This window comes from Solea solea, chromosome 13 (assembly GCF_958295425.1).
Source record: "Solea solea chromosome 13, fSolSol10.1, whole genome shotgun sequence".
Lineage (NCBI taxonomy): Eukaryota > Metazoa > Chordata > Actinopteri > Pleuronectiformes > Soleidae > Solea > Solea solea.
In genome coordinates this window covers 4,903,575-4,925,126 of record NC_081146.1, presented here as the reverse complement: position 1 = coordinate 4,925,126, position 21,552 = coordinate 4,903,575, and the positions used below count along the sequence as shown (strand labels likewise).

General features: G+C 40.7%; 1 protein-coding gene across 2 annotated transcripts in view; it reads left to right on the top strand.

Moving 5' to 3' along the window:
- The window catches only part of myom3 (myomesin 3), a 56,280-nt gene that overhangs the window by 25,952 nt on the left and 8,776 nt on the right, over nt 1–21,552 (top strand). For both annotated transcript variants that reach the window (XM_058648761.1, XM_058648762.1), the window contains 14 exons: nt 1,379–1,578; nt 3,838–3,891; nt 6,582–6,709; nt 8,055–8,238; nt 9,876–10,050; nt 10,142–10,263; nt 10,782–10,969; nt 13,117–13,243; nt 16,655–16,836; nt 17,616–17,730; nt 19,245–19,401; nt 19,925–20,031; nt 20,398–20,442; nt 20,600–20,736. In XM_058648761.1, coding sequence (XP_058504744.1) covers nt 1,379–1,578; nt 3,838–3,891; nt 6,582–6,709; nt 8,055–8,238; nt 9,876–10,050; nt 10,142–10,263; nt 10,782–10,969; nt 13,117–13,243; nt 16,655–16,836; nt 17,616–17,730; nt 19,245–19,401; nt 19,925–20,031; nt 20,398–20,442; nt 20,600–20,736 — 1,921 coding nt within the window. The remainder of the gene's footprint in view (nt 1–1,378; nt 1,579–3,837; nt 3,892–6,581; nt 6,710–8,054; nt 8,239–9,875; nt 10,051–10,141; nt 10,264–10,781; nt 10,970–13,116; nt 13,244–16,654; nt 16,837–17,615; nt 17,731–19,244; nt 19,402–19,924; nt 20,032–20,397; nt 20,443–20,599; nt 20,737–21,552) is intronic.

The window sequence follows — 21,552 nt, the reverse complement described above, 5'->3', positions numbered from 1 at the left end:
TAATTGTTTTGTGTATTAAATGTCAAAAATACTTAGAAATGATGACAGAAATGTGTCCAAGCTGAGATCAAATAAGACATTTCGCTGATTCGCTGACATGCTCATAGATATTTATAAACAAATCCTCCCAGGTGAACATTTTATTTCTAAAATAAAATAATAAAACACTTTGATTGTCAAAAAAATGATTAATTCATAAACATATTGTTAAAAATAAAACCTAAGACTTGTCAAAATCATGGTCAATTTGTTATGTTTTTTTAAAATACTCATCACTGCCTTGGCTAGAGTCACAATCAGATAAAGTTGGTCAACTAATTAATGAATTGAACAACTGTACTGTCCTTCCAAATAATTATAAAACTATGATTTTATCATGATGGACTAAAATTACACCCACTTGTAGGGGATTTGTTTTCCATAAATATTACTGTAGAAAGAAAGTTTTCAATCAAAACTGCTATTGCTTCTTCTCACTAAGTATATTCTGTAAAAAGATGGTATCTCTTAAAGTGAGAGCACATTGATTTCGTCTTATAAATAAAAGCCTTATTGTAGACTGGACAGAGAGGCAATTTCCTGCAGTGTAAGTCAACAACCGACCTATACTGTAAGACTACACAGTTGCAGCTTAATCTTGCACGCTGCTGGGGAGGAAATTGGATTAGGGCAGATAAAGATGGCGATGTTGGCGACCAGCGGTGGTGTAATATTCATTTGGCAGCGTTTGCACTAGATGGATGGTGTACATGGTAATTATCAGCCTTTAGCACTGTGTTAACAGCAGAGTCAAAGACTCTCGCAGGAGAACAGGTGCTGCACTTATCACCACCACACACCAATCAATCAGGATCATCCTGTACATGTGTTTATGTGTGTGTTTGTGTGTCTGTGTGTCTTCATGTAAGTGCACATGACCATCTTTAGCCAGAGGTGTTTGTTAATGGCATTCAGTTTTGTAGTAGTTTTGTGTTTTTCCTTCTCTTACTCCAAAATGTTATTGGTTACAGGGTGAGTAAAGGCAAACGTAAGCTACCCTCAGTTCCCTAGCAACCCCTTATTCTTAGAGAAGTGCACTGTTTTCTCTCTTTGTTTACCGCGAGAGGCAGCAGTTTGTTATCGACGTTGTATAATCTGGTCACAATAACAGGCCTTGGTGGGGTATTTACTGACCATGATGTGTTGTTGTGCAGACTAAAGTGTTTTACAATTGCTTTGATAATGCTGCACCATGCAGAGTGCACATAAAATGGTCACACTTCATGAATGGGGTTCCATGCTTACCTCTTATTCAGTTGTCCTCTTTCTTCCTTTGTTATTGCATAAATGTTGCATGTGAAGGATCGATTCATGGTTTTTCTTTTGCTCTCGTTGCCAGATTTGCTCTAGGTCAAGACGAGTGGGTGCGCTGCAACGTGCATATTCAGAAAACTTGTCACTACCCAGTGTTTGGACTCAAGGAAGGAGTTTGGTACCAGTTCAGAGTGCATGCTGTAAATAAAGCTGGAGCAGGACGTCCGTCCAAGGCCACAGAGCCCGTCCTCACTGCAGACCCCCAGGACCACACCAGGACCACGGGTAACACCTCGCATGCACTGATGTTTAAAAAAAAAAAAAAACATTATAAACAAGTTGCTTTACATCACCACAAAGAAACTTAGATGTAAATATTTAAAGAGGAACAAACATGACCAGAAACAAAAGGTGATAGTTCAGGTTTTTTGACATGTGGTTGTATAAGGTGAGTCCGCTGCTCTGGGAACCAGCTTGAACACAAAAGAACACAAAATACAGACTTTTAGCCACTGAACCAAAGTCTCTCTTCATAAAATGTTTGTGAGCATAAGTCTTTAATACCTTTAGAATATGTTTGCTGCTTTATCTTGCCACTGAAATGGGATTCACTGTGTAAACACAGGAGCTGCTGGTCTGCCACTGCCTCATGTGATAAGTTTGGGTCACTTAGATGACCCTGAACAAAGGATTGCCACAACTGAGAAAGAATAAGTTAACATATTTGAACTTAATGATGGAGGCAGCAGTGGATGAACAACTCCTGGGAGCCATGGTGTAAATTTGTTAATTTTCTCATTAATAACCTGGAGGAGTGAGCGTTTTCATAAAGTCATAAAACATATGATGCTTTTCCACTGTACAGCACGACTAGACTCTACAGGTTTTCCCTTACTTCATAGTACCTCCTAAACGTGGGCGTGGCGTGATGCGGCTCACCGCTTGCGATTGCAGCTTTTAACAGTGCTGACGCTAAATACGCCAAACTACTCTGTTAAAGACAAGACATGATAAATGATGGAGATGGACGCATGTCTTCGGGGTTCTTGTCTTTTAACTGATCTACAGTTCGGCATTGTTCAGTTTGGTTCTTGTAGCAGACGCCGCACTTATGACTCCAGAATCCAGTGCAGACACTTTGACCAATCAGTGGACAGCACTCTGATGATGTCACACATATAGTATCAGCTCAGCTCGCTTGGAACCTCATCAGAGCAGGTACCAAAAAAGTACCAGGTATTATGCCGAATGGAAAAGCCCAAAAAAACGCGCTGAGTCGAGCTGTGCAGGAACTGGGTAGTGCAAAAACGTCTATATTTAGCAGATGAGCCTTGGATGGCTATATTTTATATTTTTACTAACACTGTATGTCACTGGCAGCCATGTTCTCAGTGAGAGTGAGTGTCGGTGTCTGGCGATGGTTACCGGCGTCTTGTTGCTAAGTGCTGACTATGTGTCAGAACGTCATACAACTACACAAAAAAAAAACCCTGAACCATCACTCCTTTTGTTGGAAAATGAGCAAATGAAAAATAACTGGCATTTGTGAAAATGTTGTGTGCCTCCAGAGAAAGTTGAGATAGTGACATCTCTTGTGTCAGTGCAGGTTATGACTGAAGACAAGTCTGAGACAGAAAGATACTCGGAGGCTTTGACGTCTAGCATCTGTACCCAACTCATCATCACCTCCTTTCTTTGCCTTGAGCCCTTTTTGAGGGAAAAAATGTTTGAAATAAGAAGAAAAAAGTGTTGTAATGACATTTTGAACTGAAAACAAGGTGCTCTGACTATATGACATTTAAATTCATGTAGCTTTTATATTTATGCAACCTGTATTTGCATATATATGTCTGCATGCCTTCAAAACTCTACTATAATTTCACTGAAATGATTCTCCCTTATTTGTTGTCTTGACATCCGAGGTGGACATCTCTGATCAACTCACCATTCCAACAAGCTTCATTCTTCATTTGCTTTTAAATCTGGAAACCGTGCAGAACATAGCATCAGTGACACCTGCATCATTCACAGTTTCATGTATTCAGATTGTTCTCCTGCTGTTGCCACTGCATCAGCCTTTATAGGATAGCATCCTACAGTCAACCACTGCAGGATTACCTTTAAGGCAATAGGTTTACTTAAATACTTTCTTAATACTTAACATACCAGAGGAAAGGGAACAATTCAAGGAGAGCTAATGTCAATTGCTGAGTGTGTGTGTGTGTGTGTGTGTGTGTGTGTGTGTGTGAGTGTGAAGGACTGTGAGTGTGTGTAACAGGGAGGACAGATGGGCTCTGGTCAGATGCTGTGGATCATTAAACACAGATGAAGGACAGGCAGAAGGTTGACTTGCCTCTGGCCTGCTCTCCATCTCTCTCTCTCTGTCTCTCTCTCTCTCACACACACACACACACACACACACTGCTCCTCTAACATTTACACTAACAGTGTTATCATGGGCTCTCATATAACTTCATTACCCAAATGTCCCCCCCCCACTTTTTCCCTCTCTGTCCTCCCACCTTCCCATTCTCTCCATCTCAGTGGTCAAGGTGGGCAGAGGAAGGACCATCACCATTACAAAAGATGATCTGGAAGGTGAGAGACAGAGGCTGCTTTTTGTGTTGTTGTTTTTTTATTATTATTTCAGTGAAAATGCCATCTGAACATTTCCACTCCCTGGTGTGAAACAGCATCTATGTATGTATGGTACACAGTGTGCTGTGCCTGTAGGTTGCCTCAGGCTCAGGGCTTAATGTATCTTCATATTATATTTAACTATGAGCTGATTTAATTGTAATGGCTGAGGCAATAAGCATTTGTTCCATTTTCAGAAATGAATGAAAACGAATGAACAGTCCCTGGTGGTATCCTGGTAAATGCACTTAATGGCTCGGGGGGGTGATGTGAACACGTGTGAAGAGGGACGATTACTTTGATGATGTAACTCACAGTCAGGGGGAGATAAAGGAGCAGGAATATGTGTTGGAGAAGGAAACCAGAAAATAAGGATGTTTTCATTTTTAAGGTTTTGACTGACAAACAAGCTTTTAAATATTTATACGAGCAAAACTATCTATCTATCTATCTATCTATCTATCTATCTATCTATCTATCTATCTATCTCTCTCTCTCTCTCTCTCTATCTCTCTATCTATCTATCTATCTATCTATCTATCTATCTATCATCATATCACATTGCATTTAACCGAGAGAAAAAAAGGAAATACTTCAATGCAGAAAAACGTTTTTCTTGTTCTGCTTGCCAATTCTTTTTTGTTGTGCTGGTTTTTGTGAGTGTGTTTTGCCCTAGTAGCCAATATCAAATGGATGAATATTTGAATTGAATTGATCTTAGTCAAACTGTCCAGGGTGTACCCCGCCTATCGCCCGATGTAGCTGAGATTGGCACAGCACCCCCGTGACCCTCTGGTGGAGGATAAAGCGGTAGATGATGACTGACTGACTGATCTTAGTCACCTATCATGAGCAATCTCATGTTGTTGCCTTTTAATGATGAGGTTTTTTTTATATTCATGATCACAGATAAAGCTCTATTTGACAGGATCACAGGGAAAAACTGTTGATTTCTGCATGCACTTCATACATGACAGATGACCCAAGGCAATTTCTTACTTACAGTTGTTACCAATGCTGGAATAGTGATCTTGCCTCCAAAAGAATGAGTATGTACAACTGCTCAGTAAAACAGCCAGTAACTAAGTGAAAAACAAGAGAGACAATATGGAGAATTTTAAATTTGTAAATAAAAAACAGCACTGAACAATAGACAATAGTTTTAATTAACTGATTCTAATGATTCAGTTACACTGAAAACAACTGCTTTACAAGTCACTAGTCTGTGTCTGTGTCGCCATGGCGGTTTCATGGCGCCGTGCAGTGATGACAAACCGTGTAGAGGCGTGCCGAGGCGAGCTGGGACCACGTAGTGTAGACACGGCATAAGTAACTTCAGTAACCAAAGTCAGGTTTGAAGCACCAAGAGGTTGATGCTGGTGAAACATGAGAGCACAGTCTCACAACAGATACAAATGACTGCTGTGTTACGTTCAAGACGACACGTAGCTTTAATGTGGGAGACACTTTGCTGCTTATTTTGATTCTCAGCTGAAGCAGCAGTAGAACAGTTGTGGTGAACTGTGGTTGTGTATTTCATGCACAGACAGTCTGATCATCGCAGGTGGTTGATTAACTCACATTGTATCTCAGGTGGTGCAGACCACAGGAGGCTGCTGGTAGATTGAAAAAAAGAAAAGAAAAAGAAAAGCTATTGTGATAAGACTTTAATGCGAGCAGCTCATATCCCCAGTGCTGATTAAAAGCTATAGTGTTCACATTTCCACTGTTGGTGTGTCCTATGCTACATACTATACTACAATACTCTAGGGGGAGCTGACACCGTAAGACACTAGGCTAAGGCTGCAGCACCCCCCTTCCTGCGGTAATGGGCTCCCCCCTGTGATGGAGTTAATGCATCTGAATGGTACGTTGGGTTGGAGCAGGGTGGGGCATTGCAAGAATCATAAAGCGCTTTATTGCATGGAAATTAGAATACTCCCCCCGAGTACAAGATGAGTCATCTAAAATCTCGAAGCACAGGGCATAGCAACCTCTAAAATCTAACCATAATGTTGGAAAATGGCTGTTTTGATATGATTGGGTTGTATACAGGCATGAAGGTGATATTTTGATGTCACAGGGAATTTAAAAATAGAAGAAGATGGAGCCGTTATATGACTACACAAACTGTCCTTTTAAGAGATAAACAATGGTTTTATTTCATGTTGTGCTGCGGCACAGGTGTGCGACAATATAAACTCCATTACCAACACACAGACTCACTGGCTTTACCGTGTCAGTGTCTCTCCTGTCACTCTTTTTTGTCTTCCACACACTGCACTGCAGTTCAAGTCAGGGGAAACCAAAGGAGAGAGAAAGAGAGGAACTAAAACTCAAGACGTTGAACTAAATCACAAATTGTTCCACTGTCCGTGACATGAAATGTTGCTGAAAGTGTGCTGACTCCAGCCTTATTTGTTATTTAAAACAAATGAGGAATGGAGGTGAAATTATAGGGCATTATAAGTTAAATTCTACCTACTCAACACTTTTACTCAAATCCAGCAGACAAAGCATGAAAATTCCTGATGCAAAGGTTTTAGCAAAAGCAATATCTCAGCCAGCACTTTTTGGACTCTGCTTTTATTCTCCCTGACCTTGTGGATGTTTCTCCACCTCCTCAATTTCTCCCTCTCTTGGTTCCGCAGGTCAGATTAAAGCTCCTCTCCCTCCCACAAATGTTCACACCTGCGAGGTGAGCGACACCTACGTGGTGCTGAGCTGGACCGAGCCTGAACCCAGAGGCAGGGAGCCGCTCAACTTCTATGTGGAGCGGGTCAGTCCTCACTCCCACAGAGGAACTATGTATTCTCTACAGACACAAACACACACACACACACACACACACACACAGACAAATACCCGTATTACATAACTCCAATGACCTCTGATGTTATTTCGAGGTTTATACTTGACCCATACTCTTATTTTGACATCATATCAGTGCAGGAATCCACTTGCAGAGATTTGAAACTGGTTTCAAACACCCTGTCATCGCTCTTCTTTGTTTTGTTAAAGTTGCATTACTCACACACCCTGACTTCCACACTAGTATCACACTAACTACACACCCTAATCACTCACCTATTGGGTGAAGGACTAGTTTAATAGCTGAGTGGTTAGGGCGTGTAGTTAGTTTCACATTAACTACACGCCCTAACCACTCAGCTACTGGTTTTTCATGTCAGTGACTGTGTCCATGCAGACAGTGACCATAACCCTCACCCGCATGCCCTCGCAAGCTTACAGCCAGAAGGACATGTTAGTCTGTTATTTTATGGTATTTTCGTTAAAATAAATACTTCTGATGAAATTTCACAGGCTGGAACAAATCGATTTTACATCACCTAGATCTAAAGTCGATCAGTGTGTTGTGGTTTTGATTTGCCCTGCTGTATTTCAATCATAAATCCTGTAAAAGAAAATACAGCGATATGAGAAAGTGTGGTTGTTTTTTTCCCCTCGGACTCGATATGAGGTTCAAAAGGATGCCACAATAACAGAAGTTTTCCTGCAACGTATCACAGAGTTGGGAATGACCTATTCTATATAACAATAAAGTCTCAGCTCCCCAATATCAAGACAGACTACAGCCTCCAGCTCAAATAATCAGAACATTGCCACAGGAAATAGATTTTCATTGGACTTTTATAAGTTACTGAGCTAATAAAACTGTCAAATCTGTCAAAGGCATCTGAAATTACTAAAGTCTGCCGCTTCGCTCCCCCTATTATAATGAAAGGAACATTCAAATATCCCTTTCACCCTTGAGCAAGCACTGTTTAATCACTGATCTCTCCGACGTGCCTGGCTCTATTGTTAGGTTTTCTTCCTCAAACAGGGAGTGAGAGCAGGGAGTAACCCTAACACAACATAGAAGTAAACATGGAATATGGAATGGAGTATATACAGTTTGTATTGTATGAGTCACTGGTGGCAGAGCTGCCTCTACGTTATCCTGACATGTCTGTCCTCCAGTCTACCTGCACATGTTCTGTCTCTCTCAATCTGAGGATCAGAGCAGCACAGAATAAGGCCGCTTATCAGAATGATACGTTATATCATGCATTTGAAATCATATTTGTGTTGTTTCTTTTTTGTTGTTTTTTACTCTGCATCAGTCACTGGCAGGAACAAACAGCTGGGAGATGGCCAGTCTGGACATAGTGGTAAACTCTCCCAGGTTCCCAGTGTTTGACCTGGTCAAGGGCAAACAGTACTGCTTCAGAGTGCGCTCCATCAACAAGTACGGTGTCAGTGACCCCTCTGACCCCAGTGGACCAATCTCCTTGGGAAAGCCGCAAGGTGAGAGGGAATGTGTTTGGTATTTACCACCCATTCATGACTTGGCCTGTTGTTGTAACAGACACTTACACATCAAGTTGTCTTTAATCCAGGCATGTTTGTGTTTGAGTATAAATACAAATCATTTGGTCTTTATAGCTTTAGAATAAATCTCTTAGATGTACTTTAGGCAAGGGTCTTGCTTTATGAAGGCCGCCATTGTGTGCCTTTCACTTTTTGAAGCTGAATCTTCTTCTACGACATCCTTTATTGGTACGTGAAGGCCACCATAGTTTTTTGACATGCTTAGAGAGGTGTCCACCATTTGTAGCGATCTGCAGTCTCTCCATTTGATGTCACTAATTCTTTCAAACTGTACCTTTAAAGTGACATGAATATCGCCGTGGTATGTAAACTGTAATTGTGAGTCACAAACAATTCTGCTGTTGGTGTTTAAAAAATAACTGATACAGGAAAAGTTTGAAATTGCCTGTTTTGTCAAACCAGTGGTTCTTAACCTTATATAAATGTTTGGGTTTATTATAAATGACTGAAATAATTGAATATCACAATAGAAACTGACTAATGGACTGAATGTCTAATTGTTTTGTCTTATTTAAAGGATCACTGCAGGGAGTTACATTACATTACATTACATTACATGTCATTTAGCAGACACTTTTATCCAAAGCGACTTACAATAAGTGCATTTAAACATTTGGGTACAAATAAGAGCTAGAAGTAAGAAAGAGCTTCAAGTAAGCCAAACTATGAAGTGCTAGTCATAAGTGCGATGTATAAGTTTTTTTTGTTTTGTTCTGTTTTTTTGTCGTCGTCGTTGTCTTAGTCAAGGTAGAGTCGAAAGAAATGTGTTTTTAGATGACGGCGGAAGATGTGGAGGCTTTCCGCTGTCCGGATGTTGATGGGGAGCTCATTCCACCATTTGGGAGCCAGGACAGTGAACAGTCTTGAGTTCTGCAAATGCCTCTGCGATCCTCTCAGTGAGGGGGCAGCGAGCCGGTTTACCGATGCAGAGCGGAGTGGGCGGGCTGGGGTGTAGGTTTTGATCATGTCCTGGATGTAGGCTGGGCGGATCCGTTTGTAGCATGGAGTTCATGTAAATAGATAGAGATAAAGGACATGTTGAATATATGCTTATTAAATACTGTACAGTGTGATGATGTGAAAACACTGAATGTGTATTTGCCTCACATGTACACAATCGTGCAGGCTATATGTATCCTCATGAGCATGCATTAAACATTAAATATATTTAGTATATCACAATACTAAAAAAGGTCAAAGACCGATTAAAAAGTGTAGCGCTAATCATTCAAATGTCTCATGTGTAGGATTTAGTGGCATCCTGGTGTGAAGTTGCATATTGCAACAAACTTTTGGTATGATGAGCTCAGCAACAAACAAAACATGAAATCAGTGTTTTATTTCTCCATTTGAACTAGTGTATAAACATGGCAGACTCCATGGAAGAGGAAATGATCTTGTGCAGCATAGATTCATTCACTGGAGTTGCACAAATTGTTTCATAAACATTTCTGTTGCTGGGTCCCACCATTAATCCTACACACTGCTCCTTTAATCATATGCCAAAGTATTCAATAACTTTACATTTCATGTTTTCTTTTGATTCCCATCAGCTGTGCCAGCTTGTCCTCACTCCGTGTTGGCCTTCAGAGACACCGACACGTCAGTGCTGCTGCAGTGGCAGGAGCCCAAAGACAAAGACAGCATTCTGGGATACTACCTGTACTACAGTGAAGCTGACAAACACGAGTGGAAAACCGTTAACAACAAGCCTCTTACCAAAACCAGGTAACTGTGATAGTTCATGTTTGAAGCTAACTTATATTACAACTCTCCCGACGTCTAAAAAGATCTTTCAAACTTCATCTCTCCGCCTCAGGTTTACCGTCCACGGTCTCAAGACACGGAAAGAATATGTGTTTCGGGTGAAAGCTGTGAGCCACGCAGGAAACAGCAAATACTCAGAGCAGTCTCAGCCCATCCTCGTCAAATCAGCCATTTGTGAGTGCAGCAGTGTCTCTTTGGCTTTTACTTGGTGGTTAACACACGGCTCCTGTTCCAGAGGCGAAAAGCACTTCATATTTAAATGTCTAAATGCTGAATCTATCGATTGGACAATGTAGGCCAGAAATGCATTGGCACTGCCCAACAGTGTTTTGTATAAGTGTATAATGGCTTCAAAATGATAATCGTTTGATTTGCATAACCTTACAATAATCCTTTTATACGTACTGTAGGCAACAGTCTTTCCTCTACACGGGCTGCTGTGTTTCTACAGAACTTCTTGAGGCATTACCTTACATTGAAAATGGAAGAGAACGTCATCTTTTCTGATGTGTGAAGGTCACCGTAGTTCCCCGAGTCCTCCATTTGTTACAGACTTTACAGACTTCTCACACTCTGATCCTTTAATACAGGCAAAGAGTGAAACATGTGCAACTTTAGAGAGATGCTGTCAGTAATTTCATTATTTAATCAATAGCTGTCAGTTATTTTTGACATTTCTCTGGGTGTTCCAGGTGTTCCCTCTGCTCCCTCTGCCATTGCCCTGCTGTTGTGCACTGGGTCAGAGATGGTGTTGGGATGGAGGGCTCCTTCCTGTAGTGGGGGAAGTTCTGTTCGCGGTTACTATTTGGACCAGAGTGAAGTCGGCGAGGACACATGGAGAGAAGTCAACATCAAGGCTGTGAAAGAGAGGCAGTTTAAAGTCAGTGAAGCTCTAACATCATACAGCTATAGTACTAAACAAGTGTACCTAGCCATTCCAGCAGCACTGCACAACAGTCTTCTGTCAGTCACTTCATCATTTGGGAGCAAACTGTAGCATCAGCACTTAATGGATGAACTGCTAAGAAACTGTAGACTATCAGGTTCACATTTTTCCCTTTCATATATCTTTTCAAATATCAGACTTTCATCCTTTTAGATGGTAATGACATATTCTCTTGCACAACCACAGAGTTTGCATTTGACATTTTCGTTGGAATTTCTTCACAACTATTGGATTTATCGTCTTAGCATTCAATCCACCTGTGAAAAAGTGGAGAATCAGTTTAAATGACTTTATATATATATATACATATATATGTATATAAATGTCTTTTATTTATTTTAAATAACAATATTTAAAAAGGTATCTCTACATTTAGCAGCTGCCTTTAAATTGATGGCAGTGTTGACCTTTGCTTCCTCATCCACACTGACACTAGCTGTGTCACTAGGCAACAAGCTGTGTCCATGGAGACCTGAAGGAAAGTTGAATCTTTATCCTGACTTACTGTAGGTAGAATACACACAGTACTCCGTAATAAGACATCATACACATGTGGTTGGGGTTTTTTTTGTTGTTGTTTTTTTTGGTTTCTAGGTAAAACAAAGACAAAGCCAATTACACAGAAAATTGAACAACCAAGATCGAAGGAAAACCTACACAATTGCTAATGTTCGACTACTGTCTATTACAAGTAATGATCATTCATTTAAAATGACAGTTTAATGAGCAAAATGTACTTTAAATGACTTATACTGTAGAAGGTGCCTGAAATACACCACACTTCACAGTATATCAAATTATTAGATTTATTTCTGATGACCATGACAATGCATTTTATTTCAGCTCATCATATGTTTTTAATGCAAAATCTTGTAACATACCAATAATAGCAGTCAGATGAACATAGCAGAACGCAGAGTAAAGGATGTGCGTTGGTAAATGTACTAGATTTATTTACAGCAATGCATGAGGAATGTGAGGAACACTTTATTGGGATTAAGGTTGCTGGAAATGTGTTGTCTTTGAAAAGTGTTAGCCTGAACATGGCACTGAATATCCTCTAAGCAGAGGCTGTCAAGAGCAGGATGAAAAACATGTGTCACACTAATCAAATGGAGCCTGAACACCATCTAGTGGATTAGAACTGTACTCTTTTCCCTTTCATTAACCAGACTTTACAAGGTGGACTTTATTATTCCGATAAGAAGCTTGTCCTTCTTCCTAAACGTGGTTAGATAAAGAACTACAGATAATGAAGGGGGTATTAGATTTGGATACCAGCTGCCATCGCTCTCAAATGCGGTCCCTCTGGTCGTGTCAATTAGTTGCCAGGAATGAGCTGAGGGCATCAGGAAAAGTTCACAAATGTTCACGGAATAGATAAGGGCCTTAAAGTCTAAGTGGCTGTGAATAGGAAGATCAATGCACAGATCAATAACGCTGAATCCCCTTTCTTCCCAAAGCAAAAGTGTCTCAGGGACTCTGAAAATGCTGTGTCAGCAGCAGCAGCAGCAGCAGAGCTAATATCCCATAAAACGCCTGCTTGGCTCAGGAGGAGTGTAGCTGTACAAGCAACCTGTGCTCCTGCATGATGTGACTGCTGATCCATGATTTATGTAAAGGAATTAAGTTTGTATTATTGTAAGCAATAGGAGGCTTTACATACATAATTAAACAATACCTGAAGAAATGTTTTTACAAATAAAGAAAAACTCATCTAAATTATTGTTTACCAGTCTGGAACAGTCACTGAGACACTGATTTACATTCAAGACTGAATCGTATCAAAGTTAAACAAACGTTCCAACGTGTGTAATAGTGTGTGCACATGAATAATTCAGTGCTTTCAAGCCATTAAATGACAAATATTAGATTCTGAAATCATTACATGTGAAAGTGTTTGCTGTTAAACAGAAAGAGCTATTTTTCTTCAGCTCACATGAATTCTTAAATATGCCAGTTTATGAATCGGGGCAAAAGCAAAATATTTTTATTTTGGACACACTGACATATAATATGCTGTATATTTCACCCACACCTGTCCCCCCCCCCCCCTCCCCCTCCCCAATTTGCCTCCATAGGTTTGTGGCCTGAAAAGTGGGCACATGTACCAGTTTCGTGTGTTTGCTGCCAACATAGCTGGCGTTGGGAAGCCCTCTGAGGCCAGCCAAGCTTTCCTGTGTGAGAAGTGGACGATGCCAGAGCCAGGTAAAGAGAAAATGTCAGTTCCCTTCAAAAAATAGGTTCATGCAGGTGGGATTGTTTTCTTTTAGAGTCCAAGTGCTTGACTGGAAAAAATGTCTTTGCACATGTGAGTGTGTGAAAGGTGCGTCAGAGGGCGTCTCACCTCCTGCACACTGTCTCACTTACTGCTGGTAATATCATAATATTATCCAGTACTGTGCAGAAGTCTTTGGCCACCACGAGCTGAAAGTTGGTCTCATATTTGCACATTTCTACATGCGTGTGTAACACTCAAGAGGGTTTGAAATAAACCTGGTGGACCCTAAAGTAGAAACATTAAAGGATTACATTTTTAAATTTATAATCCTTTAAATTTAAAATTAGAAAAGTTGGATTAAATTTGACCAGCTTGTATTAAATTTGTTTGATTTTTCCAGTTCTTTTACTCACAAAACGTGTTATAATTGACCGAAACACATGTGAAGAGCGATGTAGGACTTTGACGTCGGCTTTTTGTCAGTTTTTCTTTCTTTTAATTCCCCCAACTACCTCTTTTGTTGTGGGAATGAGCCATGTAACTCAGATCCACTGTGTGGTGATCCATGGACATTTATCTCTATATTTTATGGATGAAGTGGCCCTTTAAAGGCAGGCAGAGGTGGCAGTGGACTGATGGTTTACAGAAGACAGGACATGACAATGCAGCCTGGGAAAACCCCACAAAAGGCAGTAAATGCACAACAAATCCAGAGATGCATGCATTTATAAGGAGGTTGATGAGGAACAGGAACCAGGTGTGTGTCGTCAGCTGTCACACACCTTTCACCCACACACACACTTTCTGCAAGAGAAAACAGGGAGAACAGAATCCTCACATCTGGTGTAATAGACCTTTGTCACAGCAGCCATCAACACGGGTGTTTCCAGTGACATTAGAACAGAAAGAGTGGCTCAAGTGTGAGAAGAAGAGGGCACACTAAATACTTAATACTACACTTTATCTTTTAGGAGCTGTTTTTCCCCTCACATAAAATTGTGTTATCTCAACACTGCCTACATATCCTCTGTATTTTCTGGTGAAGCAATTGAGAAATAGTTATTTTTGGTCATTTTATCATTGTTAAAACAGCAAATGTAATGGTGGCCGTAGATGTTTGCACAGTGCTGTAGATCACTGAAATGAAAATGATGTATGCACCGACTAAGAGCTCTGAATCTCTGTATATAATCTATGCATACTGATATTAATTATTTATTATAATAATAATAATAATACATTTTATATAGAAAGTGCTTTTAAACATTCTCTTTAAACAAACAACACATTCTAAAACACAGAGTGCATCACTTTGCCGGGTGTTTTGTTCTGCTGCTTTGTTTATTCAGTATAATTACTATATATATATATGTTCTGCTTTTATTACATAATGTATTCATTATACATGTCATTTTGCAGAGCGACCTTGAATAAGAGACCTCGCTCTCGGTGGCTTTTTTCCCCGCTGTCTTAAATAAATGATGATTGCAGATAAAACACAGCATTATTTAAACATTAAAAGCACAGACGAGGTTGGAGTTGTGACTTGAAGGTGAATGGATCTGTACAGCCTCTGATGTGCTTGGCGAGGGTATAGAGAACGCTCTTTTGGATTTGGAGTGGTGATGGGGAGCGTGTGGAGGTTCTGCAGGACGGGGGGTGATGTGGTCTCTGTGGCAGCAGAGTTTTATTGAACACTGTGGATGATGAGTCCAAGAGAATGCTGTTGCAGAAGTCCAGGACTGTATATGATACAAAACGATGCTCAATCATATGCTGGACATGAATTTAAAGTGAGTACAGATAAGCAGTGACGCTCAAACATCGAGTGGAGGAGGACCTGAATTTTGCCACGATGAGGTGCAGAGTTCAGGCAGCCAAGTACGTAACACACTAACAGGCATAATAGCGAAAATAATAGAGGTAGGTTGTGGAAATCATTAGGCTTCATATATATATATATATATATATATATATATATAGGACTTTTCCTCTAATGGTGCCATATTTATGAACCATTATTGCTGCTGCTGAAGAGTTCTAGAATGAGACACTTGGCGTCAGCAGCTCTGAAAGGTGGCGAACAAAAATGATTCTCACTTCAGGACTCATGAACAGAATTATGTTACCGTTTTCAGGACGTTGAAGGTGGAAACGGATTGAAAATGGTTTTTGAGAGTATGCGTCATATAATGGTGAAGTGCTGTGTGTGTGTGTGTGTGTGTGTGGGCATTGTTACACTGAATTACACGCTTGCCAACTACCTGGTGCCATGTGAATGAGCACTTGAGTGCAAAAAACATTAATGTGGGTGTTCCAGCAAATGACAGTAGCCTTAGAGGCAAATCAGGCCAAAAAAATACAACATTTGCTTCTGCTCATTAAGCTCATGGCTCCAAGCACAAGGGAGAAAAAACTGAAGGAGTCTGACTCCCCTGTCCTCTCCCCTGCACTGGCTGGACAGTAGAGGACACATTTTAATAAGAAAAACAACTTGAAACAATAAAAGCTTGACATAAACCACATCTGGTACCTCACACACGCACACATACGCACACACAACCATCACCTAGTGTGTGGTGGTTCAGTGGAGAGCCTTGCATTTGTGGCTGCACTCATATCAGCCTCTTGTGACATTAATATTGAAAATGGAGAGAGGCGCCCTCACACATGCCACTTTTAAAGCACAGCTCGTTAATCTTGGCAAATGGGCTTTACTCTGTATGGCATTATTAATTTAAAAGTGACTGAAAATCATTAAGCAAATGAACTTCTTTGTGCACACGTGAAGTCACCTGGGGCAAATTAAGGAGGTCACCGTGCTCTTTTTGACTTAAAGCTGCAGTGCGTTACTTTTGGTGATTTTTGTCGTGTTTTTTTATTCTGCTTCTCTTTGTTCTGTGTGAACAGAGGCCACGTCACTTTAGACCTGACAGAGGGAGTGTTTGTGGGTATACAGCTGCAGCACAGGGGCGGGCGGGCGGGGACAAGAAGCATTTATCCCATCAAACTGCTGAACCTACACCCAGGGTTTTGTTGAGCAGTAGAATATTTTTTTGTGTTTTCAGTCAAACGCCAACATGTTTCAGCCGTCTCGCTTTACTAGCACAATGTTGTCATGACATAAAACAAATGACTCACACATATGGCTTTTTAAGCACACCGTTGTTGTAAAGCCGTTCGTGTGTTTGCATCTCTTCAGAGGAGAACTGTGCTTAATATTATGACAGTGTCCAATCTTTAATTTATTTGTTACCGCCACTAATAACTAATAATAATAACTGTGTGTACATACCATAAATGTATCTTTCTTTGTCTTATAGTTAATTCTGGTGCAAAAGACAAAAAAACCACTGTTATCATACTGTATGTCAATGACCCTTGCTCTTCTCTATCAGGTTGTCCCTATGACCTGGAGTTCAGGGAAGTGAGAGACAACTCAGTGGTGCTGAAGTGGGAGGCTCCGCTGTATGAAGGACAAAGTCCCGTCATAGGCTACTTCCTGGAAATCAGTCAGGGTGACCAATCAGATGACTGGACGGCTTTAAATGACGAGCCAATATTTGACAAACGTTACAAAGTGAGTGAAGCTGTAAAAATGGGTTTTACTGTAACTTAATAGATGGTTGTTGCCTGATTTAGAGTGGGAATAAAAGCATCTATGGGTATCTATGTCGATATCTGGACTTTGATACCAAATGTTGAGCGATACCTTTTTCTTTTTTCTTTTTTTTTTTTAAATACCAATTTTATCAATGTATTTGTTTGTTATATAAAACAATTGTGTTAGACATTATGGTTTTGTTTCAGTTGGTCTGGTCTTCCTCTTGAATATGGAGAACAATTCTGCACTCACATTTATTTATAGATCTTCTTGACAAACCTTCATTAATTAAACAAGCACCAGCCTCTTAAAACACAACAGACAGACGCTCTCATGCAAATGTTAAGCCCCGTCTTCCTCTGTCGCTTTTTTTGTATCTTCTCCTCTGCACATGAAGACAGGCAAACATGAGCACTGTCACGTCTCAGTCAAGCGCCGTCCTCAGGTACCTGAGGCCCAAAGTTTGGTTTATACTGCAAAGGTATTGAAGTTTCATACCCTGCACGAGCAGAAAGTTTCACAGATGGAGAGACTGTCACAGATCATCTGTTGTGTATGAAACAACTGCGTCTGTCTGTGCTGATTCTAATGAGAGGAGCTCAAGACAGACAGACAGACAGAGAGAGAGAGAGACAGAGAGAGAGAGAGAGAGACACAATCCCAAAACACTCATGTGTTAATAACCAGCGAATGAAATTTAGCACTCAACTATTTTCCCAGCAGTAAATGTGTGATGTGTTTCTGGTGACATCCAGGTGTCAGATCTTCAGGCAGGTCAGACCTACCGTTTCCGAGTATCTGCTTCTAATGCGTCTGGAGTGGGCTGTGCCTCCCTGCCCTCAGAGCCAGTCACAGCTCAGACTAAACCAGGTCAGTATCATGGTCCCGCACACACAAGTACTGTCATAAAAATGTAAGGAATCACCTGGCGGTGCTTGACGTATAGATATAATATTTTAATATTGTGCAATGTGTTCACACTCCAGATGAAAAATTTATTACCACTCACATGTCAGACTGTTCAATATATAGATGATTGGTTTAGGTAACATTTAACCCAGCCGTGTCCAAAAGGCTGCAGCTTCATGAGGACTATCTAAGAACTAGTAACTACCTCTCACAAATATTCCTTTAATGGACACACGTGCAATATTTAAGTGAGTTTACTGGCAGAAATGAACTGTTTGTAGAAGTGTTTAAATGCTTTAAAATCTAAACCTGTTGGTTTTCATAGCCTCATATGTACTGTGACTCATATGACAATCATTTTTTTAAATGGAAGTATACTATTTAAACAAAGGAGAACGACATCAGCTCTTGTATGCAAAGGATACTATAGTTTCCTAACACTCTTGGGAAAGGGACGGGTGATCAGACGGGTCCTCCGTCCCTGTCTCCACCAAACTGTCTAGTTCGGTTCAGCATGGTACAGTACACAATTATGTGCGGCTCTAAAAAGACACTGCAGTTGATTTGTGTAAAGAGAATCATCTCTTAGGTGTGTGACAGTAGGGGAAAAAAAAGAAGCTAGTCTTCTTCTTCTACAGCCACAATAAATAAATAAATAACACAGGATGCTGGATGTCCTCCTTTGATATGTTTATGTTCGCTGTGTCGCCTTCTTCTTCTTTGTGGAATTTATTGGTGAGTTACACTGTGTCGCGCTGGTATGAAATCACGTGATTTATGGAGCTGATGCATTTTAGGTAAATAGCTACTTGATTTATTGGATGTGGCGACAGTCACCGCAGTGGAAATGCAAGTCATATCGGGGTGTATCATTCCAAACTGCACAAAACTGCTTGGTGGAAATCTGCCTTCTCACACAGTAGTTCTCATCAGTAGATGTCACCACTTATGTAAATGTATTACAAAGACATGGGGGAGTTCAGGTGATGGAGCCCAATGCAGCAGTTTTCAAACAATGATTCAGGATTTATTTTCAAAATAATACCGGTTCAGTCAAGCGTGGGGCCACAGACCAGAGCGAAGAACCCACTAGAATGTGTCGGGTGCACAGAATGAACATAATGAGCAGCAGGTACATTAATGGGAGGAGGAGGAGACACACAGGGGAGGGGAGTGAGGAGAAACAGGTGGAGAATGAGCAAAGAATCAAAATCAATCAATAAATGAACTCAAATACAAGGAAAAGCTATTAAGTCAAACATGTACAACCAAAACATACAGGACTGAAGCTCAAACCCAAACAGCATCATGAAAGTCAAAGACCTGGCGTCATGACACACAGAGCAAGTGGAGTTTTGTATGTGTATGTGTAATGGCTAACTGAACTAAGACAATAGAGACATGTTCACAACAAAATTGATGAAAAATGAAAAGTGAAAAGGTCACTGCCATGCTGATGCATTTGTCTTCCTCAGGCACTAAAAACATCGAGATTGGCGTGGATGATGACGGCTTCATATTCTTGGGTTATGAGGCTGATGAGATGAATGAGGAGAGCGAGTTCCTCTGGAGCAAAGACTACACAGAGCCCGTCGATGAAGAGAGAGCCCGAGCACAAACCACCGACAACAAGTATGTTGTTCAAATGCACCGTGGACTCACGTGATGGTGTTCATTTAAAAAAAATACTTTGCTAAAGGGAGAAAAGTGTTTCAGATATGTGCGGAGTCTGCGTGTAACTCCCTCAGTGCCTCTGTGCTTTTCACACTTGTTTTTGCAGCAGTGACCCCAGATTTACCCCTGCAGCCTGGGGAGGGTCCACATGTAAAAACTACTTCATAGGTTTTTAGATGTGGTTTGAACTGATTAAATCCACTTTGAATTTCTCACTGAATAGCAGCTTTTTTTAAATTACATTTCTGAATTTCCAGCTCTCCCATTTATTCTTTTTTCATCCATTCATAGCATGTGAGACAAAAATGAATCAGTCAGCTCGAAGGCTTCAGGTCAGAGCTTTAGAGACCGGCAGCACTGTGAGGTCTGATGGCTGCACCCTCTGCAGCCTTTGCTGCAGGGTGGATGTATAAACGCGAGGCTGAAGGTGTTGTGTTGAAGTATTGGTGTGTTCTTTTGTTTTTTTTTATTCATTCATCAGGTCAGCCCTCACCTTCAGTGATCCCTCAGAGGAGGATCTGGGTCTCTACACAGTAGAAATGAGCGACAACTCTAACCTGTCGTCCAGCTACGACTTTACTGCCGAAGGTAAACCAGAGCCTGTCAGTGTTTCAAATGTGTCGGGAAACTGTCTCTTCCAGTTCATATTTTACTCTAAATATAACAGAAATTGCCTCGCGTGTCGTTAAAGGATGGCGGCATTTTTAAACGCCATCAAGCTTTTCTGTCAAGCAAATAATTATGTCCCTCGCAACCACTTCCACAAGGTCACTTGTTTTACTAAGTGTGTTTTCAATCAATTTCCCAGCGTAACAGCTTTGAAAAAGAGCTATGTCAGCCAGTGCTCTACTCTGTGGTGCTGTGACCATATGTGGTGCACAACAAATTGTGAGAAAAATATAATTAACCTTCAGCTACTGTTCTTTTTCTTTTTCTTTTTTTTGTTGTTTCCAGACCTTGAACGACTCAAAGAACTCAGCTGGCAAGTTAGACATCCACGTATGTACCGAGAAGATGCTTAACTGTGTGATGAAGAGTTCACACAGTGCCATCATAGACACATAAACATGACACAGATGGTCTTGGTACATTAGTCAACAGACAAAAGCAAGTCTGTGTTCCTCATGGACTGACTGAGTTGTGTTTATTTTGGTAGTGATAGCTCTGAAGACCGGCTGGCACGTGGACGTTTCCGAGAAAGGTGATGTTCGTCTTTGGCTTCAAACTGAGAGTCTGAGTAAGGACGCTGAGCTCCGTCTCATCTTCAATGACCGTGAGATCTCCAGCACTCCGGTGAGAGCCTGTGGTGCAGCTGTCACATGTCACAGACCCTGTCACAGTCAGAGACTCACACAGATTCACAGTGTTCGGTATTTTTGCATAAAAACATATAACAACATTTTATATTTTTATATATTACATTAACATATTAATGTATTCATGTTTTTGCTTAGTTGATGAAAAGGGAAAATGCCAAAATGTCTTTTTTACTGTCTACTGTCTTCCATACAACAACCACTATCTCAATCATAAGTTTGAAATTAATTTACATACATTTAAAAGTTATGGATGCAGCCCGAGGCCAAGTGGAAGGGAATTGGGCTTGTAACCGGAGGGTCATAAAACTCTACAAGGCTAAAAGAATGACAGTGTGTAGCTGCAGGCAACACTTCATGATCAGTCACTGGGAATCAAAAAACATGTTCAAGTTCATTTCTTTTTATGAGGTAAAAAAGCTGTAGCTGTTTGCAGCAACAAAACAAAATCATTTCCATAAACATCCATGTCATCAGGGCAGGAAGGAATCTGAAAAATGGAGACATTTTAGTGTGTTGTTTCAGAATGAGACGACATAAAATAAGCAGTATAATCATGAGTGTGAGCAAACCTCCTCAGCACTGTTCTATGTTATGACACCATGTTAAAGATAATCTACGCTGCCATCTAGGGTATTGAACCGTGCCCCAGTGTGTCCACAGAGAGAACATCAGACACATCGCAGTCTGTCTGTGTTTGCCTGTGTCTGTGTGAGGCGGCTGATTCCTCTGTACCCGGCAGAGCAGATGCCATTCATCGCTTGCATTTCATGTTGATTTGCTCCATTATTTT